We start from the raw sequence: 24,915 nt of genomic DNA on the forward strand, positions 1-24,915 counted from the left end.
GAATCCCACGCACTGGTCCTGATTCTGTGTAAATGTTGCAGTTAGGGATGGCTTTTTTCTGGTCCAGATCTGGAGGGAGCAAGGTTGCCTTCTCTTTGCCTGCCCTGGTGCAGAGGAAGTACCAGTAATATTTACCAACACCATTCAGCTACCTTCCTCTCCCTCAGCCTCATTTGTTCTCACACACAAACCCAAAACCAAACCCTGCCTGTTTGCCTCTGTGGCATCAGCATCAGCAGAGCTAAAGGGAGCCAGAAGAGTGGCTACTTGGCTCCTTCCACATCTCTCCAGCTAGGAAATGACAGCTTACCCCAAATGCCTCTTGGGCGATAACAGACTGCTGACTCCTCCACCCTCGTTTTAGAAGAGCTGGCATTGGCAGGGCTCAAAGGAATATGCTTTGCAGCTGTCTATGGAGACTCCTCTCAGCTGGATGTAGGGATCACCCCAGAGACCCTGCCCATTGCAGGGACCTTACGGGTGATCTTGGTAAGAGCTGAGGGGTCAAACATCTATAAAGAGTGTGCAGGGGTTCCCTGCTGGGTCTGTGGGCCCTCAGCAGATGTCCAGCCAAACCAACCTCAATGCTGGCCCTGGAGAGAGCGTTAGGTGTCATTCGTGCCTTACTGCATTTCAGCAGTTGCTTTATGGCAGCTTTGCCGCTGACTGCAACTGGTCGCTTTCCGTTTGGCTACAATCTTCTGCAGAGCTCTGGAGGGCTCTAGGGCCCAAATTAAGCTGGTACGAGTCTTTTGGGGGAAAACATCTAAGTAGATTGAGGGGGGGCGCAATGTTTAATAAATATTTTAGAGTTAAACATAAAAGTGCCTGTTTTATTGATTTCACAACACAAGAATACCCACACATACACACAACCACTATGAAGCTCCATGCATTATTTTCTGCCTCTCTATGGTTCACCACAGGATAAGGTGCAGTTGAGTGAAATCTATCCAATTTTTAGGGCTGGGTAGTGAAGGTCTATACGATAGCCATGCTAATATTTCAAATTCCTGGGATCTCTCAGGCCCTGACAATGCATGTGGGGTTTGCTTAGGCCCTCCCTTCAGCCCTCCTTGGCACAGCTCAGCCATCTTAAAGTGATCAGTGATCGTGAGCCCTCTTATGTCATTGGGCTGGTCAGGTGCAGCTTAGACCCCCCCTGCCCCAGGTGACAAAGTTTCTGTCCGAGACCTTCTTCAACACTACAGCAGATGGAGAGAAATGGCTGGGATACAGACACAGAAGTTGAGTCCAGGCCAACTGGCCAGAGGCAACTTGGTGAGGCAATGCAGAGCATGGGGCAACCTGCCTCCCTACCCTTCCCGCGCCAGACCAGGCATGAGTCAGGAGAGGCGAACAAAGCTTTGATCCTTCAATCTGCCCTTGAGAGACTATAAAGCCTTCCTTATCTCACTGAACTGATCACCTCCCTTTTATTTCTGCCCTGCTTCTTCCAGAGTCTCCTTCCTTTGTTTAACAACAGACCACTGCCTTGATAAATGCATCCAGACTTACCCACCCTCCTCTCTTTAATCACCACCTCCCTTTCTAAGGATGTGTGGACAGGGTGCTACTCATCACCTGCACTGATGAATCTCCCAGAGCACCTCTGCCAAATGAGACAAGCTCTGACAGAGTGGCTATGATGCGGACCCCCAGCTGCCCCACTGCAGACAACTCAGAAACCATCTCCCATCCTTTGGTTCCTTCTGGAAAGGAACCCCTGTGAATTGTGCCAGGAAGGACAGCTTGCAGCCCAAGTGAAAAAGAAGGTCCTCGGTCACATTGCTGTTCAGAAGATGCTGGGCTGCAGAAAATGCAGGGGAATCTTATCCCAGCATCTGAGTCCACTAGCATCTTAAAAAATGAGATTTCCAAAGTATTAGGGTATAAGCTACTGAACTCAAACCTGGCTCTTCTACTCCAAACTAACACAGCTGTTATACAGATCTTTATACTGAAAGAGATGGAATAAGAGACCTGACAGTTTGAAACAGTCATCATAAAAGAGAACAGAGCAGTGGAAAATTAATAGGCATGAAGCTGCTGCTAACTCTGATCTGCAGCTAGGAGACACAAATTCTGCACTGACTGCTCATCGACATAGTTCTGAGGGCCAAACTATACAGTATGATTTCTAATGTGTCACAGCTGTAGTGTGGCTGTGGGGAAAGCCAACCCAGACCCCATTCACTTTCACAGCCGCACCACAATTCTGATTGGTTAGAACAATTGCTGGGGACAGATTCCCTGGGGTTGGGACACCTGGCCAGAAGCCATGGGGGGAGGAGCAGGTTGCCACCTGAGGAGGCCACCTGTTCCATCAGTGTGTCCAACAGATTCTCAAAAGTGTTTCCCAGTTAAGAAGCTACATAAAGAAATCTAAAGGTCCTTGAACTCTGTTCCGTGCCAAATTTCAGTTCTGTGCCAAATTTCAGCCAGTTTTTCAGCACAAAGACCTTCGGAGGCAAGAGGCGTCAGTAAGGCACAGCGATTCACGTATGGCCTGCATAGATGCAAAAGAGGAACGAATGGTACCAGTACCTGCACAGAAGCTGGTTTCTCCATCCGGAAGGTGACATCTTTCTCGACGAGCAAAAGGACAGTGTGGATGCAGTGAGGGACAGCGTCCTGCAAGGTTAAGAGCAGATCTGAGTGCTGGCTTTGGTGCCAGGAAAGAGCCTTGTTGTACGTGCGGCTTAACAGGGCTCGCTGGCTGGTCGCTGATTTTCACAGCAGATTTTCCCCCCCTCCCTCCTCTGTTGCCCTTCTCACATTTTCACACAATACAAGCCCTCCTTTCTTTGAAAAGGGGACAGGAGCCTTTGGAGAGCGGCCAGCAGTCTCAAGGCCAGCCACCTAGCGCAGGAGGCAGGTTCCTCCACACCCGAACATGCTGAACAACTTCATTCAAGAAGAATGTGAGTCCTGCCCCAAGCAGTGACAGTTGGGCAAGAAAGAAGAGCCCTGGGGACAAGGGACAGGCCTAATCAAACAAACCCTGGGCACAGCCTACCTTACAAAACGTAAGGAAGTCTTAATGGCTGCACTTTCACTGAAAGAAACCTGGGAACTGTGAATTTCTTCCCATAAGGGCAGAAACTGAAGTACTGGGAAAGGGGAATTTAAGTCACTCCTTCTGTCTTTCTATCTGTCTGTCTGTCTTTCTCTCGCACACATCTGGCTACTTTAAGCCTCAGGAGAGAAAAAACAGGCACAATACAGGAATTGTATACTATTATTACTACTGGGAAGGCTGAGGCCAATTCACACATCAAAAAATGCTTGTATTCCTCTCAGGTGCAGGTGACAGACATAGCCTGGGAGTTTTGTGCTCAGAACGTAAGGCCCAGATTGGGACTGCAGCCTGTGTGGATGCTGTTTGTCCCAACCTAAATTAGCCCCAGGGAAGCACTATTTGTTTTCAGTACAAGCAAGTTCCCCAACAGGACAAACAGTGGTGTCTTTCACATAATGCCTTAAGAATGGCCTAGTTGTATACCCTCTCTTCTCTCTGACACTTTCTGTGGAAAGCAAGGAGAGCAACAGAAGGACAGGCACTGTGAAGGTTTCCCTCTCCCGTGGTCCCCCTTATACTGGCACCACCAGGCCTCTGGAGGAGGGAGCTTCCCTTGAAGGTCACCCCGGCAACTGCAGTCCCGCTCCTTCATGCAGATGTGTGCACAAATGGGGACCAGCCAGGTCTGAAACACTGCAAGCCAGTGAAAAGGTGCGGCTGGAAAAGCTGGAGAGCGGCCTGAAGGAGAGGGCATGGGCTCCAGTTTCTTGGGCTCTCTGAAGATAGCCTGACAGGAGAAGCCAGTGACAAAAGGCCTCACCTGCAGTACAGCCAAAGCTTTAAAGAGAGCTGGTACCGGAGAGCATCGCCGAGCATCAACTAGAATGGCTAGACCCAGACTCCGGCACTCGGGCCTGGAAATCAAAAACAATTTTATTTATTTTATTTTTATTTATCTTATTTATATCCTACATTTCATCCCAATGGGGACCCAAAGCAGCTTACAAAATTTCCCTCTCCTCCGTTTTATCCTCGCAACAACCCTATGAGGTAGGTTAGACTGAGAGTGCGTGACTTGACCCAAGGTCACCCAGAGAGCTTTCATGGCACCAGTGGGGATTCAAATCTGGATTTCCCAGATCCTAGTATGACACTTTAACCACAATGCCATGCTGACTCTCATTTCTCAAAACCCAAGCACACTATTCCAGAGAGATCCTCCTGAGGCAGCCCCCAGGCACCAGCAATCAAGCAAATCAACCAGCTTGCCATCTCTCTGTAACTTCCTTTCTTGGCCTGCTGCACACCCTCATGCTATTGGAGCAGGACATCCCAGTTATATCATCACCTCACCAACTAAGAACTGGCACCTCCCATGATGGAAGGGCCACAAGAACCCAGCTTGGCTTATATACAAGGTAGCCAACTTCAGGTTGGGAATTTCCTAGACATTTGAGGGTGGAGCCTGGGGTTTAGGGAGGAGAGGGTCTTCAAATGGGTCCACCCTTGAAAGCAGCCATTTTCTCTCTTAGTGATGGCTTCACACAATTTAGAAATGCAGAGATCCTTGTTTAATCCTGTTTCAGCCTTGGCGCATTTTCCAGTGGTGCCCTTCCAGGCTACAAAGAGAATGAAATGAAACCAGTATATTTGTTGAGGCAAATCAGGATATGAAGAAAACTCTGGTTTCCAAAGCTAACCATAGTTTTTAAAAAGCCATGGTTTTGCACGATGTCTGAATTGAATCAAAATGTGCCGTGACTTTTGGTGTCTTTTGCCCATCATGACAGAACATCTGCAATGTGGGGGCAGGTTACAAGTGGGGGCCGGTCACATGCGCATATCCAACAACAGCAACCAATAATTTATTACAGGTCTCAAACAAAAGAAGTGCAGCACAAAGGCCCCAAAACAAACCCAGTCCTTCAGGTATATGCTGTAAAACCACACGCCTCAACACTGGATGGCTGCAGCAGCTGATGGTCGAACTCAATGGTTCATTTTTCTCAGGTATGTCTCTGGGTCAGGTCAACAGAACAGTATTGCAGGAGTTACATACTACCAATGAACACATGGGCCCAATTCGTACCTTCAACTAATTTCTAGACTCAAGAAAGAGATGGAATAAGAGACTTGACAGGGTTTGAAAAGACAACCATGCAACATAAAGACCACCTATTAGAGCAAATTTATCAATATCTATTTCAGTATGACACTGAGATGGAACAAGTTGATGTGCATGATAAAATGGATGCAGAATGTTGGTAAAGAGATATCCTTGCAACACTGGGAAAATGTATGGATGAAAGATAAAATTCACAGCTTGGCAAGCCTTAAAAGAAAACTGATATTTTTTCCCCCACCGGTATCTTACTCCAATGGACATTTTAAAAATGGACAAGAATTATATAGGAACCTGTTGGAAATGCAAAAAAAACAAAAGGCACCTTCTACCACATGTGGTGGACTTGTAAAAAACGAGGATATACTGGACTGAAATACATGCAAAAATCCAGAATATCATAAAAATTAAATTTCCAATGAATCCAGAGATAATGACATTGGGAATTATTCCAGATAATGCTGAAAGAACTTCAGAAGATTTTTTCAGATATATGCTAACTGCAGCAACAGTATTTTTTCCAACTAAATGGAAAACAGAAGATTGCCCAGCTTAAGAAGTTTGGAGTGATACATTAGCTGAATATGCTGCAATGGCAAAGTTAATGAATTAAGTAAACAAAAGACCAATTAAAGAATTTCAACAGAAATGGAAGGCATATGACTCATATGAGTAAAGATCAATAATTGAAAATATGCTTGTCCCCCCTGAAATAATTGAAGCAGGGGAATATGAGGGATTATAACCATTTTTCAATTGGTAAGTGAACTTATGCTTTGGAGAAAGAACTAAAAATAGTATGCAAAAGTTATTACACTAAAATACCAAAAATAATATTAGAAAAAATATATTAAGATGGTTTGTTAAAATATATGTATATGTTATGACAACTTTATTCAACTGAGCTATGAAGAATACCCTGAAATAACCTACTTTTGTTCTATGTATTATGTATTGTATATTAAAAAAATATATATGTGAATGCCATAAACCAGGGGTGGCCAAACTTGCTTCGTATAAGAACCCCGTAAACTAAATAGCAGATGCTCAAGAGCTGCAAGGTAACTTTGGAAGAAGAGGCGGGTTTGGGGGAAGTGGCCTGAAAGTGACACCACAGAAAGGGGTGGGGTTTTGTGCAGGATGTGACATCATTGGAAGGGTGGAGCTTAGGAAGAACCATCACATAAGCTTTGATCTGAAAGTGACTTCATATAACACGACATCACAAAGCAATGTCACATCCTTGCTAGGTACCACCTTCAAAGTCTCTTGAGTACAGGTGAAAGATCATATTTCAGAATTCTGCACTGTCAAGAGATAAGCATTAAGAAATCTGTGCCCCCTCAGATACAGTGCAGTGACTCAAAAGAGCTCCTACCCTGCCATATATTCTGTTAGTCTTAAAATGCTACTGGACTCTTGCTCTTTTCTATTGCTACAGACTTAAAGCATCAGTAGGAGGAAGAGGGTGTCATGAAATGCAAACAGGGTGTAGCAAAGCCCAAATGGCTGGGAATTATTGCAGTAATGTGAAAGGCCCTCAGCAGGAACAGCTTGCTGCTCTGTCTCTTGCAATGGACATATCTATAGCTATTAAATGAATACTAAGGCATTTTCACTTTCTGATTTTGCAAGTACCAAGTATTAAAGTGATTTTAGATCAGAAAAGAAAATAAATAAAGTGCATGTTTCAGCTTTTCCTAAAGTAAAGTTGTGATTTTCTTTCTGATCCCTCCCCCCCAAAAAGTCCTGAAGTTGTACATCTCTCCCAAATCAAAAGGTGCAGTGTGGATAGCAAATGCAAGTAAATCTTTCCTGAGGGGTACCAAACTGAAAGCCTACACTACAGATTGCATAGAAGTGCATGCTGGTCTCACATTGATCCTAGCCAGCAATGTGGATGACTACCCAGCACCACCAGCCCAAGATGTAGCTGACACCATGAGAATACAACCAGTACTCTCAGCAGCTACTATAAGAGAACCCTCCAAAGAGTTGTCTAAACAGAGAACTCCAAACCGTGAAAGAGTATTTCTCAGCATCTTCTGTTGAGCCTCACTTCCAGCAAGCCCTGACTCCACCCCCACCCCCGCTAATCCAGGGGCACAAAATCCCAACATCCCAGTCCCCTGAGGCAGAAAGGGAAAGGCTGACAAGCCTCAGAGCCGTGGTACAAATCACAAGGGGGGGCCAGAAGACAGTGGTGAGTTGAGAGTGACAGTCAGAGCTATAGATGACATGGCAGATGAGGCAGGATGCAGCTGGGCCAGCAAGGGAGACAACTACCACTGCTTTTGTGGATCATCACAAGAAGGGCAGAGCCATCCCAGAAGCCTGCAGCAGCAATGAAGAGCTGGGAGGGAAATAGGCGTGCAGCGACATCCAAGACAATGCCCTCCTCAACGCTGAGCCAGAAAGGGAGAGCCTGAATGGGGAGGGAGGAGCATGAGCAGAAGGGACCAATAGATGGCTGGGAAGTTGGAGGAACAGTGCTGACCACAAATGGGATCAGGAGAAGGGAAATAAAAAAGCCACTGCTGCCTTCTAACCTGTCTTCTCCTACATTGGCTCCGCAAGCTCGAGGCACTAGATTCGGAGTGCAGAAGCTGTGTACTCTGTACATGGAGACAGTAGCTGGGCACTTTCAAAGCAGGGGGACACAGGGGGTACAACTTGCCTTGGGAGCCGCAGGGAAGGGTTCAAAGAGCCACATGAGGCTCGTGAGCTGCAGTTTGACCACCCCTGGCTTAGACAATTATTATCTTTATATCCCCTCTTTCTTTCTGTTCTCCCCCCTTAACTTTATAACAAAATTAAAAAATATAATTAAAAAAACATGGGACCAATTCAGATCATAGGAAGAAGCCTTCCCCTTGGCAACATGCTCCCAACCAGAAATGGCCTTTCAGGTAACTACTATTTTCCCTGTTGGAGAAAATAGCCCATCCATACTCATTAAGTTTCCTCAGCAGTGAAAACACTGGCTCCCTGGGGCCTTTTCAAGTCAGGATAATGGTGTCAGGAGACAGCTTAAGCCTCCTATCCCTGAGTGCCGTGGTTCTGATCCAAATCAGAACCCCCTGCCTTTGGGATGCCCATAACTCCCAAAATACTTCCATGGATCGGACCTGAGGACATATCTGGGGGAAATTGTGCAACTGAGCCTGAAATATGGGCCCACAAAAAAATTCAATGTATCTGAGGCCGGGGGTGGGGGGGACAGGGAAAGTCTGTGATACATAAATGGGAGATCATTCACATACTAAGCCCTCTCCAGATGCTGCAGCCCCCAAATGTGGAATGTGCACATGTGACTATCACCTGCTGAGGCCTTATGATGCTGACTCTTGAGATATCATTCCTCTCTAAATTGCATCTTGGCTGCTCACTGTGTATCTGTTGCTCTTCTTTCTCTTTCCCACATGAAATAGTCCCACAAACCTGAGAGTGCTGCGCAAATACAGGAGGAGGCGTGTCAGCTCACTGGCATTGCAATGCGGGTTCAGCCAAACTGTATTCCTCGTTGTGATTATGATCACAGCATGCCCGGACTTGTCTCTGGCGCCTGAAAAATAGGGATTTGGTTTTCAAGCGGCTGGATAAGCTAGCTCTCCTTGTGCACAGGTTTCCTCTCAGAAATGCTACCCGTGGTCATAAACTGGCAGAAACACTTGACAGTAAGCAAATGCCCCGTGCCTCCTAATGAGCCAATCAGTGGGATTTTGCCTTCAAGGAGGACATCCCATCCATGCCACCATGCCATGCTACATCCAAAGCAAGGCAACAAAAAGAAGTGCTGGATCACACATCTGGCCCAGCATCTCATTTCACAGAGTGGCCAGCCAGATACCCCTAGAAGGTCTAAAGGACAGGCATGGAAACCAAAGCCTCCCCTGGTATTCAGACAGTTACTGCCTCTAAATAGGGAGGTTCCATTTAGCCATCACAGCTAATACCCACCGATGGACCTGTTCTCCCTGAATAGATTGAACCCTCTTCTCAAGACAACTGCAATAGCTGCCATCAGAGAGTCCCACATGTAAATTACTTGCCTAAGGAAAAAATGCTTCATTTTATCTGTCTTGAACCTACTAATCATCAACTTCATCAAGTGTCTGTAAGCTCCAGTGTTACAGATGAGGGGAATATGTCCTCCCAATTCGCTCTCTCTGTCCCATGCATAATTTCATAAATTTCTATGATGTCCAACTGAATTATATTTTTTCTAAATTAAAAAAGGCCCAGAATCAATCAATTTTCCCATAGGGAAGGGGTTCCAACCCCTCAACTATTTGGAGTGTCGCTTTCTGCATTTTCCCCAGCAACCAGAACTGCACATGCATTCCAAATGAGAACATAATAAAAAGGCCCTACAATATGTCATATTTTCAATCTCTTTCCTAATAATCCCTAGCACAAAGTTTACATACAGAGTTAACATGTCCAGCAAGCTATCCCCCAAGAACTTGTTCTTGGCCATTCAGTGTCTGTTCAGATCCCTTCGGTGGTGTCTTGCAGAGCCCCAAGTCAGAAGAGTCTCTTACATGCTCACGATGAGTAGGCTTGTGGAGGGGGAAAAAAATCACTTGAGGCCAAGTTTCTCCTCCTACAACCTGGGCTGTATGCACTTCAGGTGTCTGTAGGGTCCCCCCCGCCCCAATGTCGCATCTCGTACCTGGTAAACGATTCCCAGAAACTCATTTTAAAAAAAAGAATAACAATCAAATCTCAGGGTTAGAGCCCAAAAACAGAAAATGTAGGTGCAGTCTGTTGAAATCCTGGAAGCCAGAGACAAGCTGATCATAGCAGTTCTGTGCTCCTCCCTGTGGCTAGTAATTCCCAGCTCTTTCTTCCTACAGGCTCCCTGTTCTTAAACCTCTAAGCCAACCATCCCTCTTCCTGGCACATTTATATTCTGGTCTGTCCTAAGGCTCAAGCAATGCAAACCTAAGCAGAGTTACGCCCTTTTAAGCCCACTGACTTTTGACTTAGAAGGGTGTAACTCTGATGATCTGGAAGGCCCAGGCAAGCTGTATCTCATCAGATTTTAGAAGCTAAACAGGGTCAGCCCTGGCTAGTACTAGTATGGGAGACCACCAAGGAAGTCAGGGCAGGTCACAGCAAACCACCTCTGTTTGTCTCTTGCCTTGAAAACCCTACCTGGGAGCCGTACGTCGGATGCAACCTGACAGCACTTTCCATCAGCTCCGCTAACAACTGCACTGTAAGTAGCTTTTTAAAATTAATTTTTCATATTAAAAAAATAAAACACTGATATCTGCTCCTTCCGCCACAGCACTGCCCACTCTGTAGGTCTTGCTCAACTCTGTTACTCAAGTTCCATAGGAGAGAACCTGGATCTTTCTGCAAAGAAAGCACCCTCTCCTCTTAACAAGCAAGAGAAGCAGAATTTTTGTAAATATTCCATGAATGAATGAACAAATACTGTAAATACAAAGACTTGGAAAAGCTTGAAGCAGAGAACATTGACCAAGACATCAAAGAGCCAAGGCAATCTGCAGCACAATCGTGGACACTGGGGCTTCCTTTGTGTAGCTGTTGCCCTTTCGGGCACATACATACATGTGGTAGAGTTGTTGTTTTTCAACATTGCAACCAGTCGTGTGAATGTTGCAATACAGTGCAATAGTTTCCAGAGTGTGGGAGTAGGATCCAGAAGACCCAGGTTCAAATCTCCACTCTGCCATGGAATTTTACTGGGTGACCTTGGGCCAGTCCCTTTCTTTCAGCCTGACCTACCTCACAGGGCTGTTGTGGGGATAAAATGGAAAAGCAGAACAACGTAAGCTGCTTTGGGTCCCCATTGGGGCAAAAGGCAGCATAAAAATGAAAGAAATAGACATAGTAAACAATAATCTGTGGCACAGCCTCATCCTCAAAACTCATCAAATGAGGGCTAGGATCCAGAATGAAGGGAGTGATGGGTCATCTAAGGACATGCCAAAGGGACAGGGGCACCAAATCACCTCCATTTAGAGGGGCCTTTCTCTGTCACCATCATGGCACAGATACTGTGGGGAGTCAGCTCTACTTACTCTGTACTGCGTCTACTGTGCTTCCTGGTACTTTGCGATAGAAGCTGCAAGCAGTGGATGAACAGGGACAAGAGCCCTGATCATGTGAGGATTCTACCTGATGGCCTTCCCTCCCACTGACGGCTCACATCTTCAGCATTAAAAACCAAAAAGGAAGCACAGAGAGGCCCTCCCTCTACCATGGCAACTGACTGACCAGCCATCCATTGTATTTTTATCCTGCCTTCCTCCAAGGAGCTGCTGGCAGAATACTTGCTTTTCGCTTCCCTATTTTACCCTCACAACTGGCCTGTGAGGCAGGTTAGGTTGAGAGAGGTCGACTTGCCCAAGCTTACAAGGGAACTTAGTGGCTGATTAGGGATTTGAACCTGGGTCTCCCAGATCCTAGTCCCAGCAGTCTAAACACCATGCCATGCGGCTTCCTCCACAGAAACACATGGAACATCATCAAACTATATTCATGGCCTCTCTCCCAAAGAAGCACACCAAACATCAGCAATGGGGCTTAACAGTGATGGAGCAACCCCCCTTTGAGCTGCGCTCCTGACCTGGGAGGCAGGCGACTCCACTCTGCAACACCTCCAGATTCACATCCTTCATGGTCATGGGGGCTGTTTGCAGATTCCTGCCAGATGGAAAGGATGGGAGTTTCTGCTGTGCCACATTCATGGCGCTTTCTTCCCAGGTGCAGCTGGGATTCATGGACCCCAGACCAGTGGTTCCAGTTGATCCATTGATTTGTTCTGCCCATTTGAATGAAGTTTCTGCCAAAGGAAAAGATACAGGGACACACTGTAAAAGCAAGCTCTGTCCCAACCCTCCTGTAGGAGACAGTGAATATAGTATATAACAAATCTTTTTTTTTTTTTAAGTTAAATGTATTTCTTATTTATTTAAGTAATTTATACTCCACTACTCCCCTCCTTGGGGACACAACGCAACTTACAGGGCTTTTGTTGTAGCAGGAACTACTTTGCATATTAGGCCACACACCCCAGATGTAGCCAACCCTCAAAGAGCAGGGCTCTTAGTACTGCGCCAACTGTAAGCTCCAGGAGGACTGGGTACATTAGGGGTGTGTGGCCTAATATGCAAAGGAGTTCCTGCTACAAAAAAAGCCCTGAGCTTACATAATTCTACTTCCCTCCTTTTTTCCTCACAGCAACCCTGTGGGATAGGTTAGGCTGAGAACGTGTGCCTGGCCCAAGGTCACCCAGCAAGCATCCATGGCCCAAATGGGGATTCAAACCTGGGTCTCCCAGATCCTAGTTTGAAGCTCTTAACCACTACACTGCCTCTCAAGTTTCTTTCATGTATTTTTAATTGCCTCACCAAAGAGGTAATTTTTTTGCATTTCTTCCAAAAAAATATATAGGCCTTCAGGGGCCTCTAGGAGGATGGGAATTTTACAATTAAGAAACAACTACTGAAAACTGGTATAATTCTGTGACCAACCCCAACAAGAATGCTGGAGGTTCTGACCAGCCATCAAGGGCAGCCCAATGTAGAGAATAGGACAGTAGCTTAGCCTAGAAGTGACAGTCATCAAGACTTGCTTGCAGCGCTGTCACAAGACAGAGCTTTTGAAAGTCAGACCTGGCCGCTACCCCCACCTGGGCCTCCAGGAATACCCTCAAGCTGTAAACCAGAAAGACAAGGGGAAGCTAGATGTTAACTGCCCCTCCCATGTCATAGTCTCTCTGTCACATTTTTATCCCACCCTTTTTCTGCCAAGGCAAGGCACTCAGGTGTTATTTTCCCTTCTTTCACTTCATCTTCACAACGATCTTATGAGCTATGTTGAGCCTCAGAGAATGTTCCTGGACCAAGGTCACTAGGTGGGCTGACTTTATGATGGAGGGGAAATTTGAACCGCACCCTGTCCTAGTCTGCCTTTCTAATAACTGCATAATGCAAGCATCATGCGAACAAATAGTTTAAACCACAATCCAAAATCAGATTATGAAAATCAGGACCCCAGATTCCATGCCAAAATTTCAGTCTGGACTCAGTTCTGTTCCTCGGGCTTTACTATCTGTAAAATCCACAAGGAGGCTGGGCCCCGTGGGCCTTGTGGATTTTACAGGCCCTCTTCCCAAGCCTTGGCTCCCCCTCCCCCTCAGGACCCCTCCCCCTGATTACCTCAGCACATGAAGCAGGTAGCGGCACCGGCAAGCGCTCCCCTGAAGCACTCTGAGTGGTGTTGGGTGGGTGGGCAGGCAGATTCTGAAAGTTGGGTGGGTAGGTGGGCAGCCAGCCCCACTCCCTGCTTCCAGCAGCCCTTAGTCCAGCCATGAAGAGCTGGGGGCTCCACGTGTGGTCTTGTTTTCCACCACCATGAGCCTGAACTGTAAGTTCTTGGGTGGGTGGGAGGAGAGGCCCCTAGATTGCACAGACTGCAAGGGCAGCTAGAGTCCTTTCAGGGTGGAGAGGGAGGGTTAGGGAGGAGGGTGGCCATGACATGTCTCCCCCCAGCCAGCGTGTACAAGTTGCACGTTGCCCTGCTGCTCCAGGGTGAGGAAGGGCACAGAAAAGCAGGGAAACGGGGAGTACAGAGATACAAATCAGTCTTCATTTGAACTTCAGAATTGGAAGTCGATCACTGCAGGCTGAGGTCCAGGAAAGGTAGAAGGGGAACCGGAGCTTACATGCAATTTAAATCACACTGGAGGGGGAGGGAGAGGGGTGGCCCCCCAGCCTCTCCAGCTTCTTGCTCTCACTCCCATGGCCCCCCTGCCCCTGTGACTCTTAGCTACAGCACTGCTGCCCTAAATTTAGTGTTTCCCTCCCCATCTCCATCTTGAGCCTTCCTCTCCACGTGTGTGTCTGCAGAAATATTCTTGCCCCTCAGGGAAGGAGTGCCAAGCTGCGATCCAAAACACTGCCATTTCAGCTCTGATTCAGGGCGGAACGCATCTGATGCTAAATGAGGATTGGAAGGTTCAGGGAATTGCTTCAGGGTCCCTTTGCATGGCTGTCCCAGCTTGTCTCATCAACCTGATTGGCAGCCATCCATCCGTATACCATGTGATCGCTAGATCAGCCCAGCCCAGGGGAGAGGGGGCCCCTATTCAGGGCTTAGGCAGGAGATCTTTGAAAATTGTTCCATATTTCTGGGGAGTTTTGTAGCCACATTTTACGCCCTCCCACGCAGGTTTATGAGTTACCAGCTGCATTTCAGTCAGGCAGTTTGCAAATTCTGGGGCAAGCCGATTCTGTGTTAAAAGGCTTTCCCTTTTTTAAAAAAAATGGATAAATACTCATTACACACACTGCAGAAAAACTCCTCCAGCAAGGCGGGAAAATAAAATCATGCCCTCTCTTGTTCCTGGGTCCTTCTCTACAAAAACCACATAGATATTTTTCTCTCTTTCCAATGTACTGCAGTAGAGTGGACTGATTTAAATCAAGGCCAGTGAAAAGACCTAGGAAGATTACTGATCTAAACTGCCTCTCCCTTTTGTACTTCTATTTCCCAAACAGATTGGATGTTATAATGATTAATGCAACTAAATGGAGTCTGTATACTACCGAGCAACTGAGAGACTGCCCCCCATGGATCGTGGTTTGTTGTAAGGCTTTTTTTTTGCCCAAACCTGGCTAACCCAGTCAGGTAAGATCTAAAAAGTGGGTCATGCCTGGGTCATTGTTTGTGTGGGAGACCATAAAGGAAATCCAAGGTCCTGATACAAAGGCAGGCAACGGCAAACCACCTCTGAACATCTCCTGCCTTGAAAATCCCACAGTGTCACCATAAGTCAGCTGTGACTTGATGGGAACAAGGAAAAGACATTTTTAAACAGAAATACAGGTTTTATGTATTTCACAGAGGGCTACAGTTTTATATCAGTTTCATTTCAGAGAGCTCTGAGTTTGAGCAGATGGGAGGTGCTGTGGGGGTGGGCTTTGGCTTTCTGGACAGCTGGGGGGGTTAATGAGAATTTCTGGGTTTGTGTGGTTTTTCTGGCTGTGTGATTGCTGAGGATTCTGAGTTTGTGGTTGCTGGGGAGCTGCTGTTTGTTTGGTTTGGGTGGGCTGAGGGTGGTTGCTGCTGATTGATTAAGAGTGGCTGTGTTCCTGGGACAGACTGAGGCCCCACCCTCTCTGCATTGTTGAGCTGCGCCTTGCCAGAGGCGCAAGCCTTTGGTGTGAGCTGAAGGGTGAGAGCTAAAGCGCTCTTGGTCTATGGCTCTTAGCCTGGGGGCTGTGTAAGGACCAGGAACCCAGATCCCTATTTTCCTTCCTTGTGTTCCCAATAAGGTAAGTAGACCCTCCAGAAGGAGAACCACATAAACAAACAGGATTTAAAAGGGGACTGTACATTTTTAAAAAGCTATGATGAAGGTAGCAGGGGGGTGGGGGCTTTCCAGTGTTTTGCACTGAGTGTCACGTCTACGCTATCTGCCCACAGGACAGAAGTCTTGGGTGTATGCTCGATGCAAGGAGCTCCTGGTCCTCAGGGAACGAGTTCGTACCCTTGAGGCCAAGATGACTGACCTGGAGAAGCAGAGACAGTCAGTTAAGCACTCGGAGAAGACTCTCGGGGACATATTAGATGAGCCCCACTCTGAACATGGCAGCCCCATTGCTGCCAGGGAGCATGAAGGTCAAGAAGGAACAGGGCACCATGCTGAGGATAAGGGAAATGCGCCCTCAGAAGGGACCTCTTCTTCAGTTGCTGAGTGGGTATCCTTTTGCGCCAAGGAACCATCCCTGGGCAGGGAGAGGGGGGGTCTTGGTAGTTGGTGATTCGATCCTTAGGCAAGTAGACAGCTGGGTGGCAAAACCGCATAATGACCGTATGGTGACTTGCCTGCCTGGTGCGAAGGTAGCGGACATTATGTGTGTTGTAGATAGGCTGATAGTGCTGGAAAGGAGCCAGTGGTTGTGGTGCATGTTGGCACCAACAATGTGGGGAAATGCGGTTGTGAGCTCCTGGAGGAAAAATTTAGGCTGCTAGGCAGGAGACTTAAGGCCAGGACCTCCAAGGTAGCCTTCTCAGAAGTGCTACCTGTTCCACGTGCAGGGCTGGAGAGACAGGCACAAATTAGAAGTCTCAATGTGTGGATGAGACGATGGTGTAGGGAGGAAGGGTTTAAGTTTGTTAGGCACTGGGATGCTTTCTGGAACAAGTGGGAGCTGTACAAAAGAGACGGTCTCCACTTGTCCCCAGATGGAACCAGGCTGCTGGCGCTTAAAATAAAAAAGGTGGCAGAGCAGTTTTTAAACTAAATCTTGGGGGAAAGCCGACAGAGGAAATGTCTCTGGTTTCGGGAGGACTCATCTCAAAGAGATGAAGGGTTAGCTGTTACTTTTCTACCGGGTAATGGATCAGAGTTGTCCACTGAGATGGTGACAAACAGTATGGAATGTATGCCAAAGTCTTGAGGCAGCAGGAGGAAGGTTGTAGGCCTAACTTGCCTGGGAAATTATAGATGTTTGTATACAAATGCTAGAAGTGTTCAAAGTAAAATTGGTGAGTTGGAATGTTTAGTGTTAGGAGAAAACATAGACATTGTGGGAATTTCAGAAACTTGGTGGAATGAGGAGAATCAGTGGGACACGGTGATTCCTGGATATAAGTTATATCAGAAGGATAGAGAGGGAAGGGTTGGACGTGGGGTGGCTCTGTATGTCAGAGAGGGTATACATTCTAGTAAGACTGAGGTCAGAGAATTAGATTCCCTTCTAGAAATGCTTTGGGTCGAAATAGAGGGCCCAAAAGGAAATTTAACTATGGGAGCCCACCAATCAAAAGATAAGAGGATGATTTTAATATGATGGAAGGATTAAAGATAGTGGCTAAACGTAAAAACTGTGTTGTAATAGGCGATTTTAACTACTCGCAGATTGATTGGGTCAATATGTGTTCAGGTCGAGAGAAAGAGATTGAGTTTCTAGACGCTCTCAATGACTGTGCTATGGAGCAGATGGTCACAGAACCTACCAGATCCTGGATTTGGTCCTAAGTAATGCCTAAGACTTGGTGAGAGATGTAAGAGTGACTGCACCGCTTGGGAGCAGTGATCATAACGTTATTGATTTCACCATTTGTATAAATAGGGAGTTGCCCCAAAAGACCAGCACAACCACGTTTAACTTTAAAAGGGGTAAATTCTCTGAGATGAAGAGGCATGTGAAGAGGAAACTGAAAGGAAAGGTAAATACGGTCAAAACCCTTGGGGAAGCTTGGAGGCTATTTAAAACTACAATCCTAGAAGCTCAGATAAAATATATACCAGAAGTTAGGAAAGGCACAAACAGGTATAAGAAAAGGCCTGCATGGTTAACAAACAAAGTAATGGAAGCTGTAAAAGGTAAGAAGTACTCCTTTAAGTGGTGGAAAGCTAGTCCAAGTGAGATTAATAAAAGGGAATACAGAATGTGGCAAATCAAATGCAAGACTGTGATCAGGCAGGCAAAAAGGGACTATGAGGAGCATATTGCAAAAAACATAAAGACCAACAATAAAATTTTCTTCAAATATATCAGAAGCAGGAAACCAGCCAGGGAGGCAGTGGGGCCCTTGAATGACCAAGGGGTCAAAGGATTACTGAAGGAGGATAGGGAAATGGCTGAGAAGCTGAATGCATTTTTGCCTCCATCTTCACTGTGGGAGAAGTGTTTGCCTGCTCCAGAACCACTAACTTTGGAAGGGGTGTTGAAAGACCTGAGTCAGATTGAGGTGACAAAAGAGGAGGTCCTACAACTGATTGACAAATTAAAAACTAATAAGTCACCAGGTCCGGATGGCACACATCTGAAAGCACTCAAAGCTGAACTTGTGGCTCTCCTGACAAAAATATGCAATCCTTCATTGAAATTTGCCTCCGTTCCTGAGGACTGGAAGGTAGCAAATGTCACCCCCATCTTTAAAAAGGGTTCCAGAGGAGATCTGGGAAATTACAGGCCAGTCAGTCTGACTTCAATACCGGGAAAGTTGATAGAAACCATTATCAAGGACAGAATGAGTAGGCACATTTATGAACACAAGTTATTGAGGAAGGCTCAGCATGGGTTCTGTAAGGGAAGATCTTGCCTCACTAACCTGTTACAGTTCTTTGAGGGGGTGAACAAACATGGGGACAAAGGGGACACAATAGATGTTGTTTACCTTGACTTCCAGAAAGCTTTTGATAAAGTTCCTCATCAAAGGCTCCTTAGTAAGCTCGAGAGTCATGGAGTAAAAAGACAGGTCCTCTTGTGGATCAAAAATTGGCTAACTAATAGGAAGCAGAGAATGAGTATAAATAGGCAGTCTTCGCAGTGAAGGATAGTAAGCAGTGGGGTGCCGTAGGGCTCAATACTGGGTCTCATGCTCTTTAACTTGTTCATTAATGATTTGGAGTTGGGAGTGAGCAGTGAAGTGGCCAAGTTTGCAGATGACACTAAATTGTTCAGGGTGGTGAGAACCAGAGAGGATTGTGAGGCACTCCAAAGGGATCTGTTGAGGCTGGGTGAGTGGGCGTCAACGTGGCAGATGAGGTTCAATGTGGCCAAGTGTGAAGTAATGCACATTGGGGCCAAGAATCCCAGCTACAAATACAAGTTGATGGGTTGTGAACTAGCAGAGACTGACCAAGAGAGAGATCTTAGAGTCATGGTAGATAACTCACTGAAAATGTCAAGACAGTGTGCGATTGCAATAAAAAAGGCCAACACCATGCTGGGAATTATTAGGAAGGGAATTGAAAACAAATCAGCCAGTATCATAATGCCCTTGGTGAGGTCTCATTTGGAATACTGTATACAATTCTGGTCACCGCACCTCAAAAAGGATATTATAGCATTGGAAAAAGTGCAGAAAAGAGCAACTAGAATGATTAGAGGTTTGGAACACTTTCCCTATGAAGAAAGGTTAAAACGCTTGGGGCTCTTTAGCTTGAAGAAACGTTGACTGCGAGGGACATGATAGAGGTTTACAAGATTATGCATGGGATGGAGAAAGTAGAGAAAGACGTACTTTTCTCCCTTTCTCACAATACAAGAACTCGTGGGCATTCAATGAGCAGTCAGGTTAAAATGGATAAAAGGAAGTACTTCTTCACCCAAAGGGTGATTAACATGTGGAATTCACTGCCACAAGAGGTGGTGGCAGCTACAAGCATAGCCAGCTTCAAGAGGGGGTTAGATAAAAATATGGAGCAGAGGTCCATCAGTGGCTACGAGCCACAGTGTGTGTGTATATATATATAATTTTTTTTTTGGCCACTCTATGACACAGAGTGTTGGACTGGATGGGCCATTGGCCTGATCCAACATGGCTTCTCTTAAGTTCTTATTTTATGTTCTTAAATAGTTCAGCTCTAGGCAGACTTACACCCTTCTAACCCCACTGCAGGCAGTGGGATTAGAAAGACATTAACTAGGCTTTAGGATGGCATTGGTAAGAGTTTTTAATTATAGGTTTTATGTTTGTGTTTAAAATTGCACTTGCTTGTATTGCCATATACAGTTCAGGTTTCAATGGCAAACTGCAGGACTGGAACTACAGGTTTTTTGAGGGGGGGGCAAAATTAAAAAATGACGCCCCTTTATGGGCCATTCTGTCTTATGGGTCCATAGAACAGAATGGACTCCATACCCAATTTAACACCCACCCCCCTCCGGTGGCACCCGGGGCAAGTGCCCCCTCTGCTCCCCCCTAGATCCAGTCCTGGCAAAGAGAAATTTACCATATCTTTTTTAGAAATTTTAAGACAGTTTCATCTTCTAACTGCTTTATTTAAAGGCCTGGGGAGTCCATTGGATGACTGATGGCAGCCCTCCCCCCCTCCGCACTATCAAGTAGAGAAGGACCCTCAGGGATCCATCCGTCTACCCACTGAAAAGAGCGCTTTGCTAGTCCTGCAACCTCCTAAGCCTCTTTGCGGAGGCCTGGGATTTCAGGGGACAGCAAGCAGCAGAGAGGTTTCCAGCTTACTATGTTTTCCTGATCACTTGCTGGTGGTGGAGAACTGGCAGCCGTGAAACCAGGCAATAGTTTGTGACAGGAGGCGAGGAAAGGATTACTGACAAACGTAGCATCAAATTGACTTGAAGACCCTCGGAATGCCTCCCTCCCCAGGCCTTCAAAGTCGCTGGTGGAGAACAAAGCTATTTTTGAAAAATATTTCCGCTACGATTAATGTGTTTTTAAAAAATAATTCGTTTTAAACTGCAATCTGAATATGACCATACATGTTTAATACAGTTTTGAAACTTACAATGATTCCTGTAGGATTCCCCCTACTTTTACCGCACAGGCCTACACTTTGTAATCTACTTTCTGTATTGTTTAGACTGAGTGAGCCTTGCCTGTTTGCATTATTCCCTAATTCTGTAATCCTAGTCCTACTGGTGGTCTAAAGCTGTCTGACTGCAATGCTTTAAATCCTGTAATCCCCCTTGAATCTCAGTGAGAAAGGTGGACCGTAAATAAAATAAAATTCATACCATTTGAGAGGCTTCTTTCAGTGGATAACATTTGGGGGCATCTTTGGGTGCTGGCAAAGCCACCCAGAAAAACTCTAGTGCCAGAAAATTTTGGAGTCAGGTAGGGCAACATGTCCTCTGACCCATGAAGAACATTCCTACCCACACAGGGACCCTGGGCTGGATCCTCTTGCACCAGAGGAAAGCTCTTTGCATTGAAGGAAGATGTCACTATTAGGAGAATGATCTGCATAATGTCAGAGGTTGGCAGCATCAGGGGAAGATCTCAGCCTCTATGCTTTGTTCTTGGCCCTCTAGAAGAACTGGTGGCCACTGTGTGAGACAGGATGCAGGACTAGATGGACCAGCTGGATCTAGCTGGACTAGATGGTCTAGCTGGACTAGATGGATCTAGCTGGGCTCTCACCTAACAGGTAATGCAACGTATCTCAGAACTCAGCGCAAAGACATAATAAGCAGAGAGAGCTCAGCAGAGCAATCCTAAACAAAGCAACACTCTCCTAAATCTCACTGACTTCAGAGGATGTGGAAAGATATATAATTCTGCCCAGAATTGCACTGCTAGTCACCCACTTTTGCAGGCAGCCAGGATTCATGTCTGTGGGTCAGATACAGATGCTACTTGCAGAACAATCCTGGTCTTTACTGAAACTTTCCAAATGGCTGGTTGCAATGCAACATTAGGCAGCAGCTGCCTCTGCACTGGGGTCATGTGGAAACACAGAGGTGGATCCTACCCCTGAGCAAAATTTGAAGCCTTCCTCCATCCTACACTGAGGAAGAGCCACTTAAGCTAAAGGAAGGCTCCTTAGAGGATGGTTGGATCCACCCCATTGTCCGTCACAACTGTGTGGGAAGGAAGGAAAGCAGCAAATCTCAGGACTTGATTCCAGCACTCTGTTCCAGCAAAGAAAAATTTTAAGCACACCTGCTGTTACACGGGCCCTCTTCTGTGTTCACCAAACAGATCTGTCTCTCTGCACATGCCCGGGGCAACAATATCCTAAGGGATAGCTTCTCTATCCTCTCCTCCTTCGATTCCATCCTCAGCTAATTTCTCCTAGTTCCTAAGTTTATCGCTTAGGAGTTGTCTAACTGGAATGACATCTGCCTGCCCACATAATTGCTTTCGGGTTCAGATCTGCACTAGGTTTTGGCTTGACACCCACACTGCTAATGCCAAGAGCTGCTGCTCTCCCACTGCCTGGATGCCCATGGAATGGGGTTCATTTGAACCCAGATGGGGAAGAATCAAGGATTGTTGGGCATGCAGCTGGACCTGAGGCTTGTCACAGGAATGTGGTTACAGCGAACACATGTACAATCTGTGTACAAGAGTTTTCTTTATATGAGTGTTGAGCAATTGTTAAATTTGAGGCATATTAAAGCTGATGCACAGATTGATTTAAACCCTATAGTTATCCAAGTATTGGTCCCTGGTTTCATTTGTTAAAGTGGCACATGTCATGTTTCTTACAAATAGATGCATGCACATACATGCAATATGTACATATTCTCACTGTAACATGTGAACAATTCTGCCCAGGAGGTGCACAGAAGAGCAGTTCACAGAAGTATCTTTGCGATTCAGAGGGATCCAGAGCACAACTGTAAAGCTGAGCACTTCCTCATCAGCTCCCAGCGAATCATGTCACATGACAGATTACTCACAAAGAGCAGAAAATTACAAGTGTGTCCAGTTTTCACATGATAGCTGTAATTATCTCTAAATTAATGACAGGCTATCCTACAGATTGCATATAGCCTAGATACTTTGATAATGATTACAATATAAAAACATAAAATACCATTCTGCACAAAAATCAAAATCCTGCAACCAGAAAAATCAGATGATTGGCCCAGTGTATATTATCCAATTTAATGTGTGACATGCAAATGTATTTCTCTTAAAAAAAACTGTACAAACATACATAATTCATCTGGAACTCCAAATGGGAAATATTAGAGAATTTAGGTTTTCAAAGCAGCAGGAGGAAGTAAGGTATGGCTAAAGGCAGGTGAGACATCTGAACAAGACTGGAAGGGAACTGTGAATACAGATCTTTATGCATGGAAACCAATCTATAGCCAAGAGCCAACACCACCAGGAATGAGGAAGCACAGATGAGTAACTGACATGCATTGGATGCATTTATTCTGGGGTGGCATGAAATCAGGGTGTGTGTCAATCCTGAGGGAAGCAGTCTAAAGTGATGCTAGGTGTCTGTAGGAGGCAAGGAGGAAGGCAGAGTGACAGAGATAGGGATGAGAAAGCAGGCAGGGGACAGAGTGGGTTTGTAGGTACTGAGTACGGGTGGGCGTTTAGCATAAACCAAACTGAACAAATACCTTATCAGTATTTTTCAGGTATTAATTCTGCCAAATACAGATCAAAGGATGTAGTTTGGCCACCGATATAGCTGAGCCCTAATAAAAGTTGGTTTTTTTCTGGCTTTTATTTGGGTTACCTATACCTAGGAGAGGATCAGTTGGAGTGGCAGGAGCTGAGAACTCTGCACTGCCTCAACTGGTGGGCTCCTCAAGCCAAGTCTACATGCAGCAAGCAGAGACCTCTCCGCTGCATGCAGATCCTGAGACCAGCTTCTCCTGTCTCAGTTTAAATTGCTGGGCAGGAGAAGGCTCCCAGCCAGTTCTGCGTGTGGTAGTGAGAGGCCTTCCCTCTGCAAACAGATCCTGTGGCCAGCTTCTCCTACCTGGCAGTTTATTGATATCATATCGATATTGGGATTTGGGAATTACCAATTTTGTGTGTGTGCAGATCGAATAAAGGGCTGTGAGGGAGGGGGGAACCTTATGGATAATGAAACAACCTGGGCCCACCTGTCAAGCTCCAGCAGGTTTAAAACTTGCCTTCTGATGCAGGGGATAGCAAGCCATAAAGCACTGAATTTTTAAGATGTGTCATACAATGGTGTGGCTTTCTTTCAAAAGTTTACAACATTGTTTTAAAAAATGGATTTGGTGAGATTTTTTTGTAGGTGGTTTTATATTATATACATGTCTGGAAACTGCCTCAAACACAAATTTAGAGAGGCTAGAAATATTTTTAAAATAATAAACAACACTCTTGCTCCATATGTCGCCATCAAACTTCAGGAAAAGACTTGCAGGGGAGCAGGCAAGAACTGGCCTCATTGGCCAGGGTCTGCTTTGCGCATCCAAAAGTTACAATTCAAGATCCCCTGGACACTACAGCAGGGTTTCAAGAGGCCACCAGCACCTCCCCAATTCCCTCTGTAGCTTTCACAATGGATCCTGCGACATATATTTTGGATCACTTCCTGAATGACTGGCTTCCCTAATGAAAGAGCCAACAATACAGTGGGAAGGGGCCATAGTTAATGGTAGAGTACCTGCTTGGCATGCAACAGGTCCCCAGATTTAATCTCTGGCAGCTCCACTAACAAAGGATCAAGCTGTAGGTGATGTGAGAGACAGACACTGGAGTGCTGTGGCTAGTCAGTGTAGACAGTACTGGCTATGACTCAGTATAAGGCAGCTTTCTGCATTGGGCTGCTGTTTCAGTAGCTTGTGTAATGAAGTCTGCTGAAAAGCTGCATGGTAAGGGCATTCCCATTAATGCTCTGAGATTCAGAGGTGAGAATAAATTATGCAAACCTGGCACATCTGCATAGCCCACTTTGTATTCACAGTTCAGGATTTGGCAGTTTGGGGCAGAGGGACGTCCAGAGCTATTGAGACCACAGTTCAAGTCCCTACTCAGTCCCTACAAATAGTTTCATGGGATAAGAAGGGGAAATGGTAAGAGAAAAGAATGATTGGGGGACCTACAGCATGAGGTGGATGGGTGTTAGGGCTGCCAGCTCCAGGTTGAGAAACACCTGGAGATTTTAGGGATGGAGCCTGGGGAAGGTGGGGTTTGGGGTGGGAGAGAACTCAGCAGAGTATAATGTCATAGAGTCCACCTTCCAAATTTATGCCAGGGGAACTGAACTTGATCATCTGGAGAGCAACTATAATATCGAGAGATCTCCAAGTCCCACCTGGAGGCTAGCAACCCTAGTTTGTGTGCAGATTGCTATAATGCTTTGACAGGAACAATGCAAGTAGGGTCCTTGTAGTTCAGTCCAGATCCCTTTTAGCATTTCTATGAAATGCAAAAATTGGCAGCAGATGAACTGCAGTGACTGGGCAATGGTGTCAGAGGGGAGGAATTTGGGCCACACAGAGCTCTAATCTGTCCCTCCATCCAATCCAGTCTGGTTTCTGGGCCTTCGTGCTCCCACTTGGCCAAACTA

General features: G+C 46.0%; 1 protein-coding gene across 1 annotated transcript in view; it reads right to left on the reverse strand.

Moving 5' to 3' along the window:
* Window positions 1–24,915, reverse strand: part of PLEKHG4 (pleckstrin homology and RhoGEF domain containing G4) — an 87,381-nt gene that overhangs the window by 31,932 nt on the left and 30,534 nt on the right. The window contains exons 4-7 of the mRNA XM_060253778.1: window positions 11,749–11,964; window positions 8,586–8,709; window positions 3,843–3,936; window positions 2,548–2,634 (exon numbers count right to left, since the gene is read on the reverse strand). Of these exons, the coding sequence (XP_060109761.1) occupies window positions 2,548–2,634; window positions 3,843–3,936; window positions 8,586–8,709; window positions 11,749–11,964 (521 nt within the window). The remainder of the gene's footprint in view (window positions 1–2,547; window positions 2,635–3,842; window positions 3,937–8,585; window positions 8,710–11,748; window positions 11,965–24,915) is intronic.

Source organism: Heteronotia binoei, chromosome 14, assembly GCF_032191835.1.
Source record: "Heteronotia binoei isolate CCM8104 ecotype False Entrance Well chromosome 14, APGP_CSIRO_Hbin_v1, whole genome shotgun sequence".
Taxonomy (NCBI): Eukaryota; Metazoa; Chordata; class Lepidosauria; order Squamata; family Gekkonidae; genus Heteronotia; species Heteronotia binoei.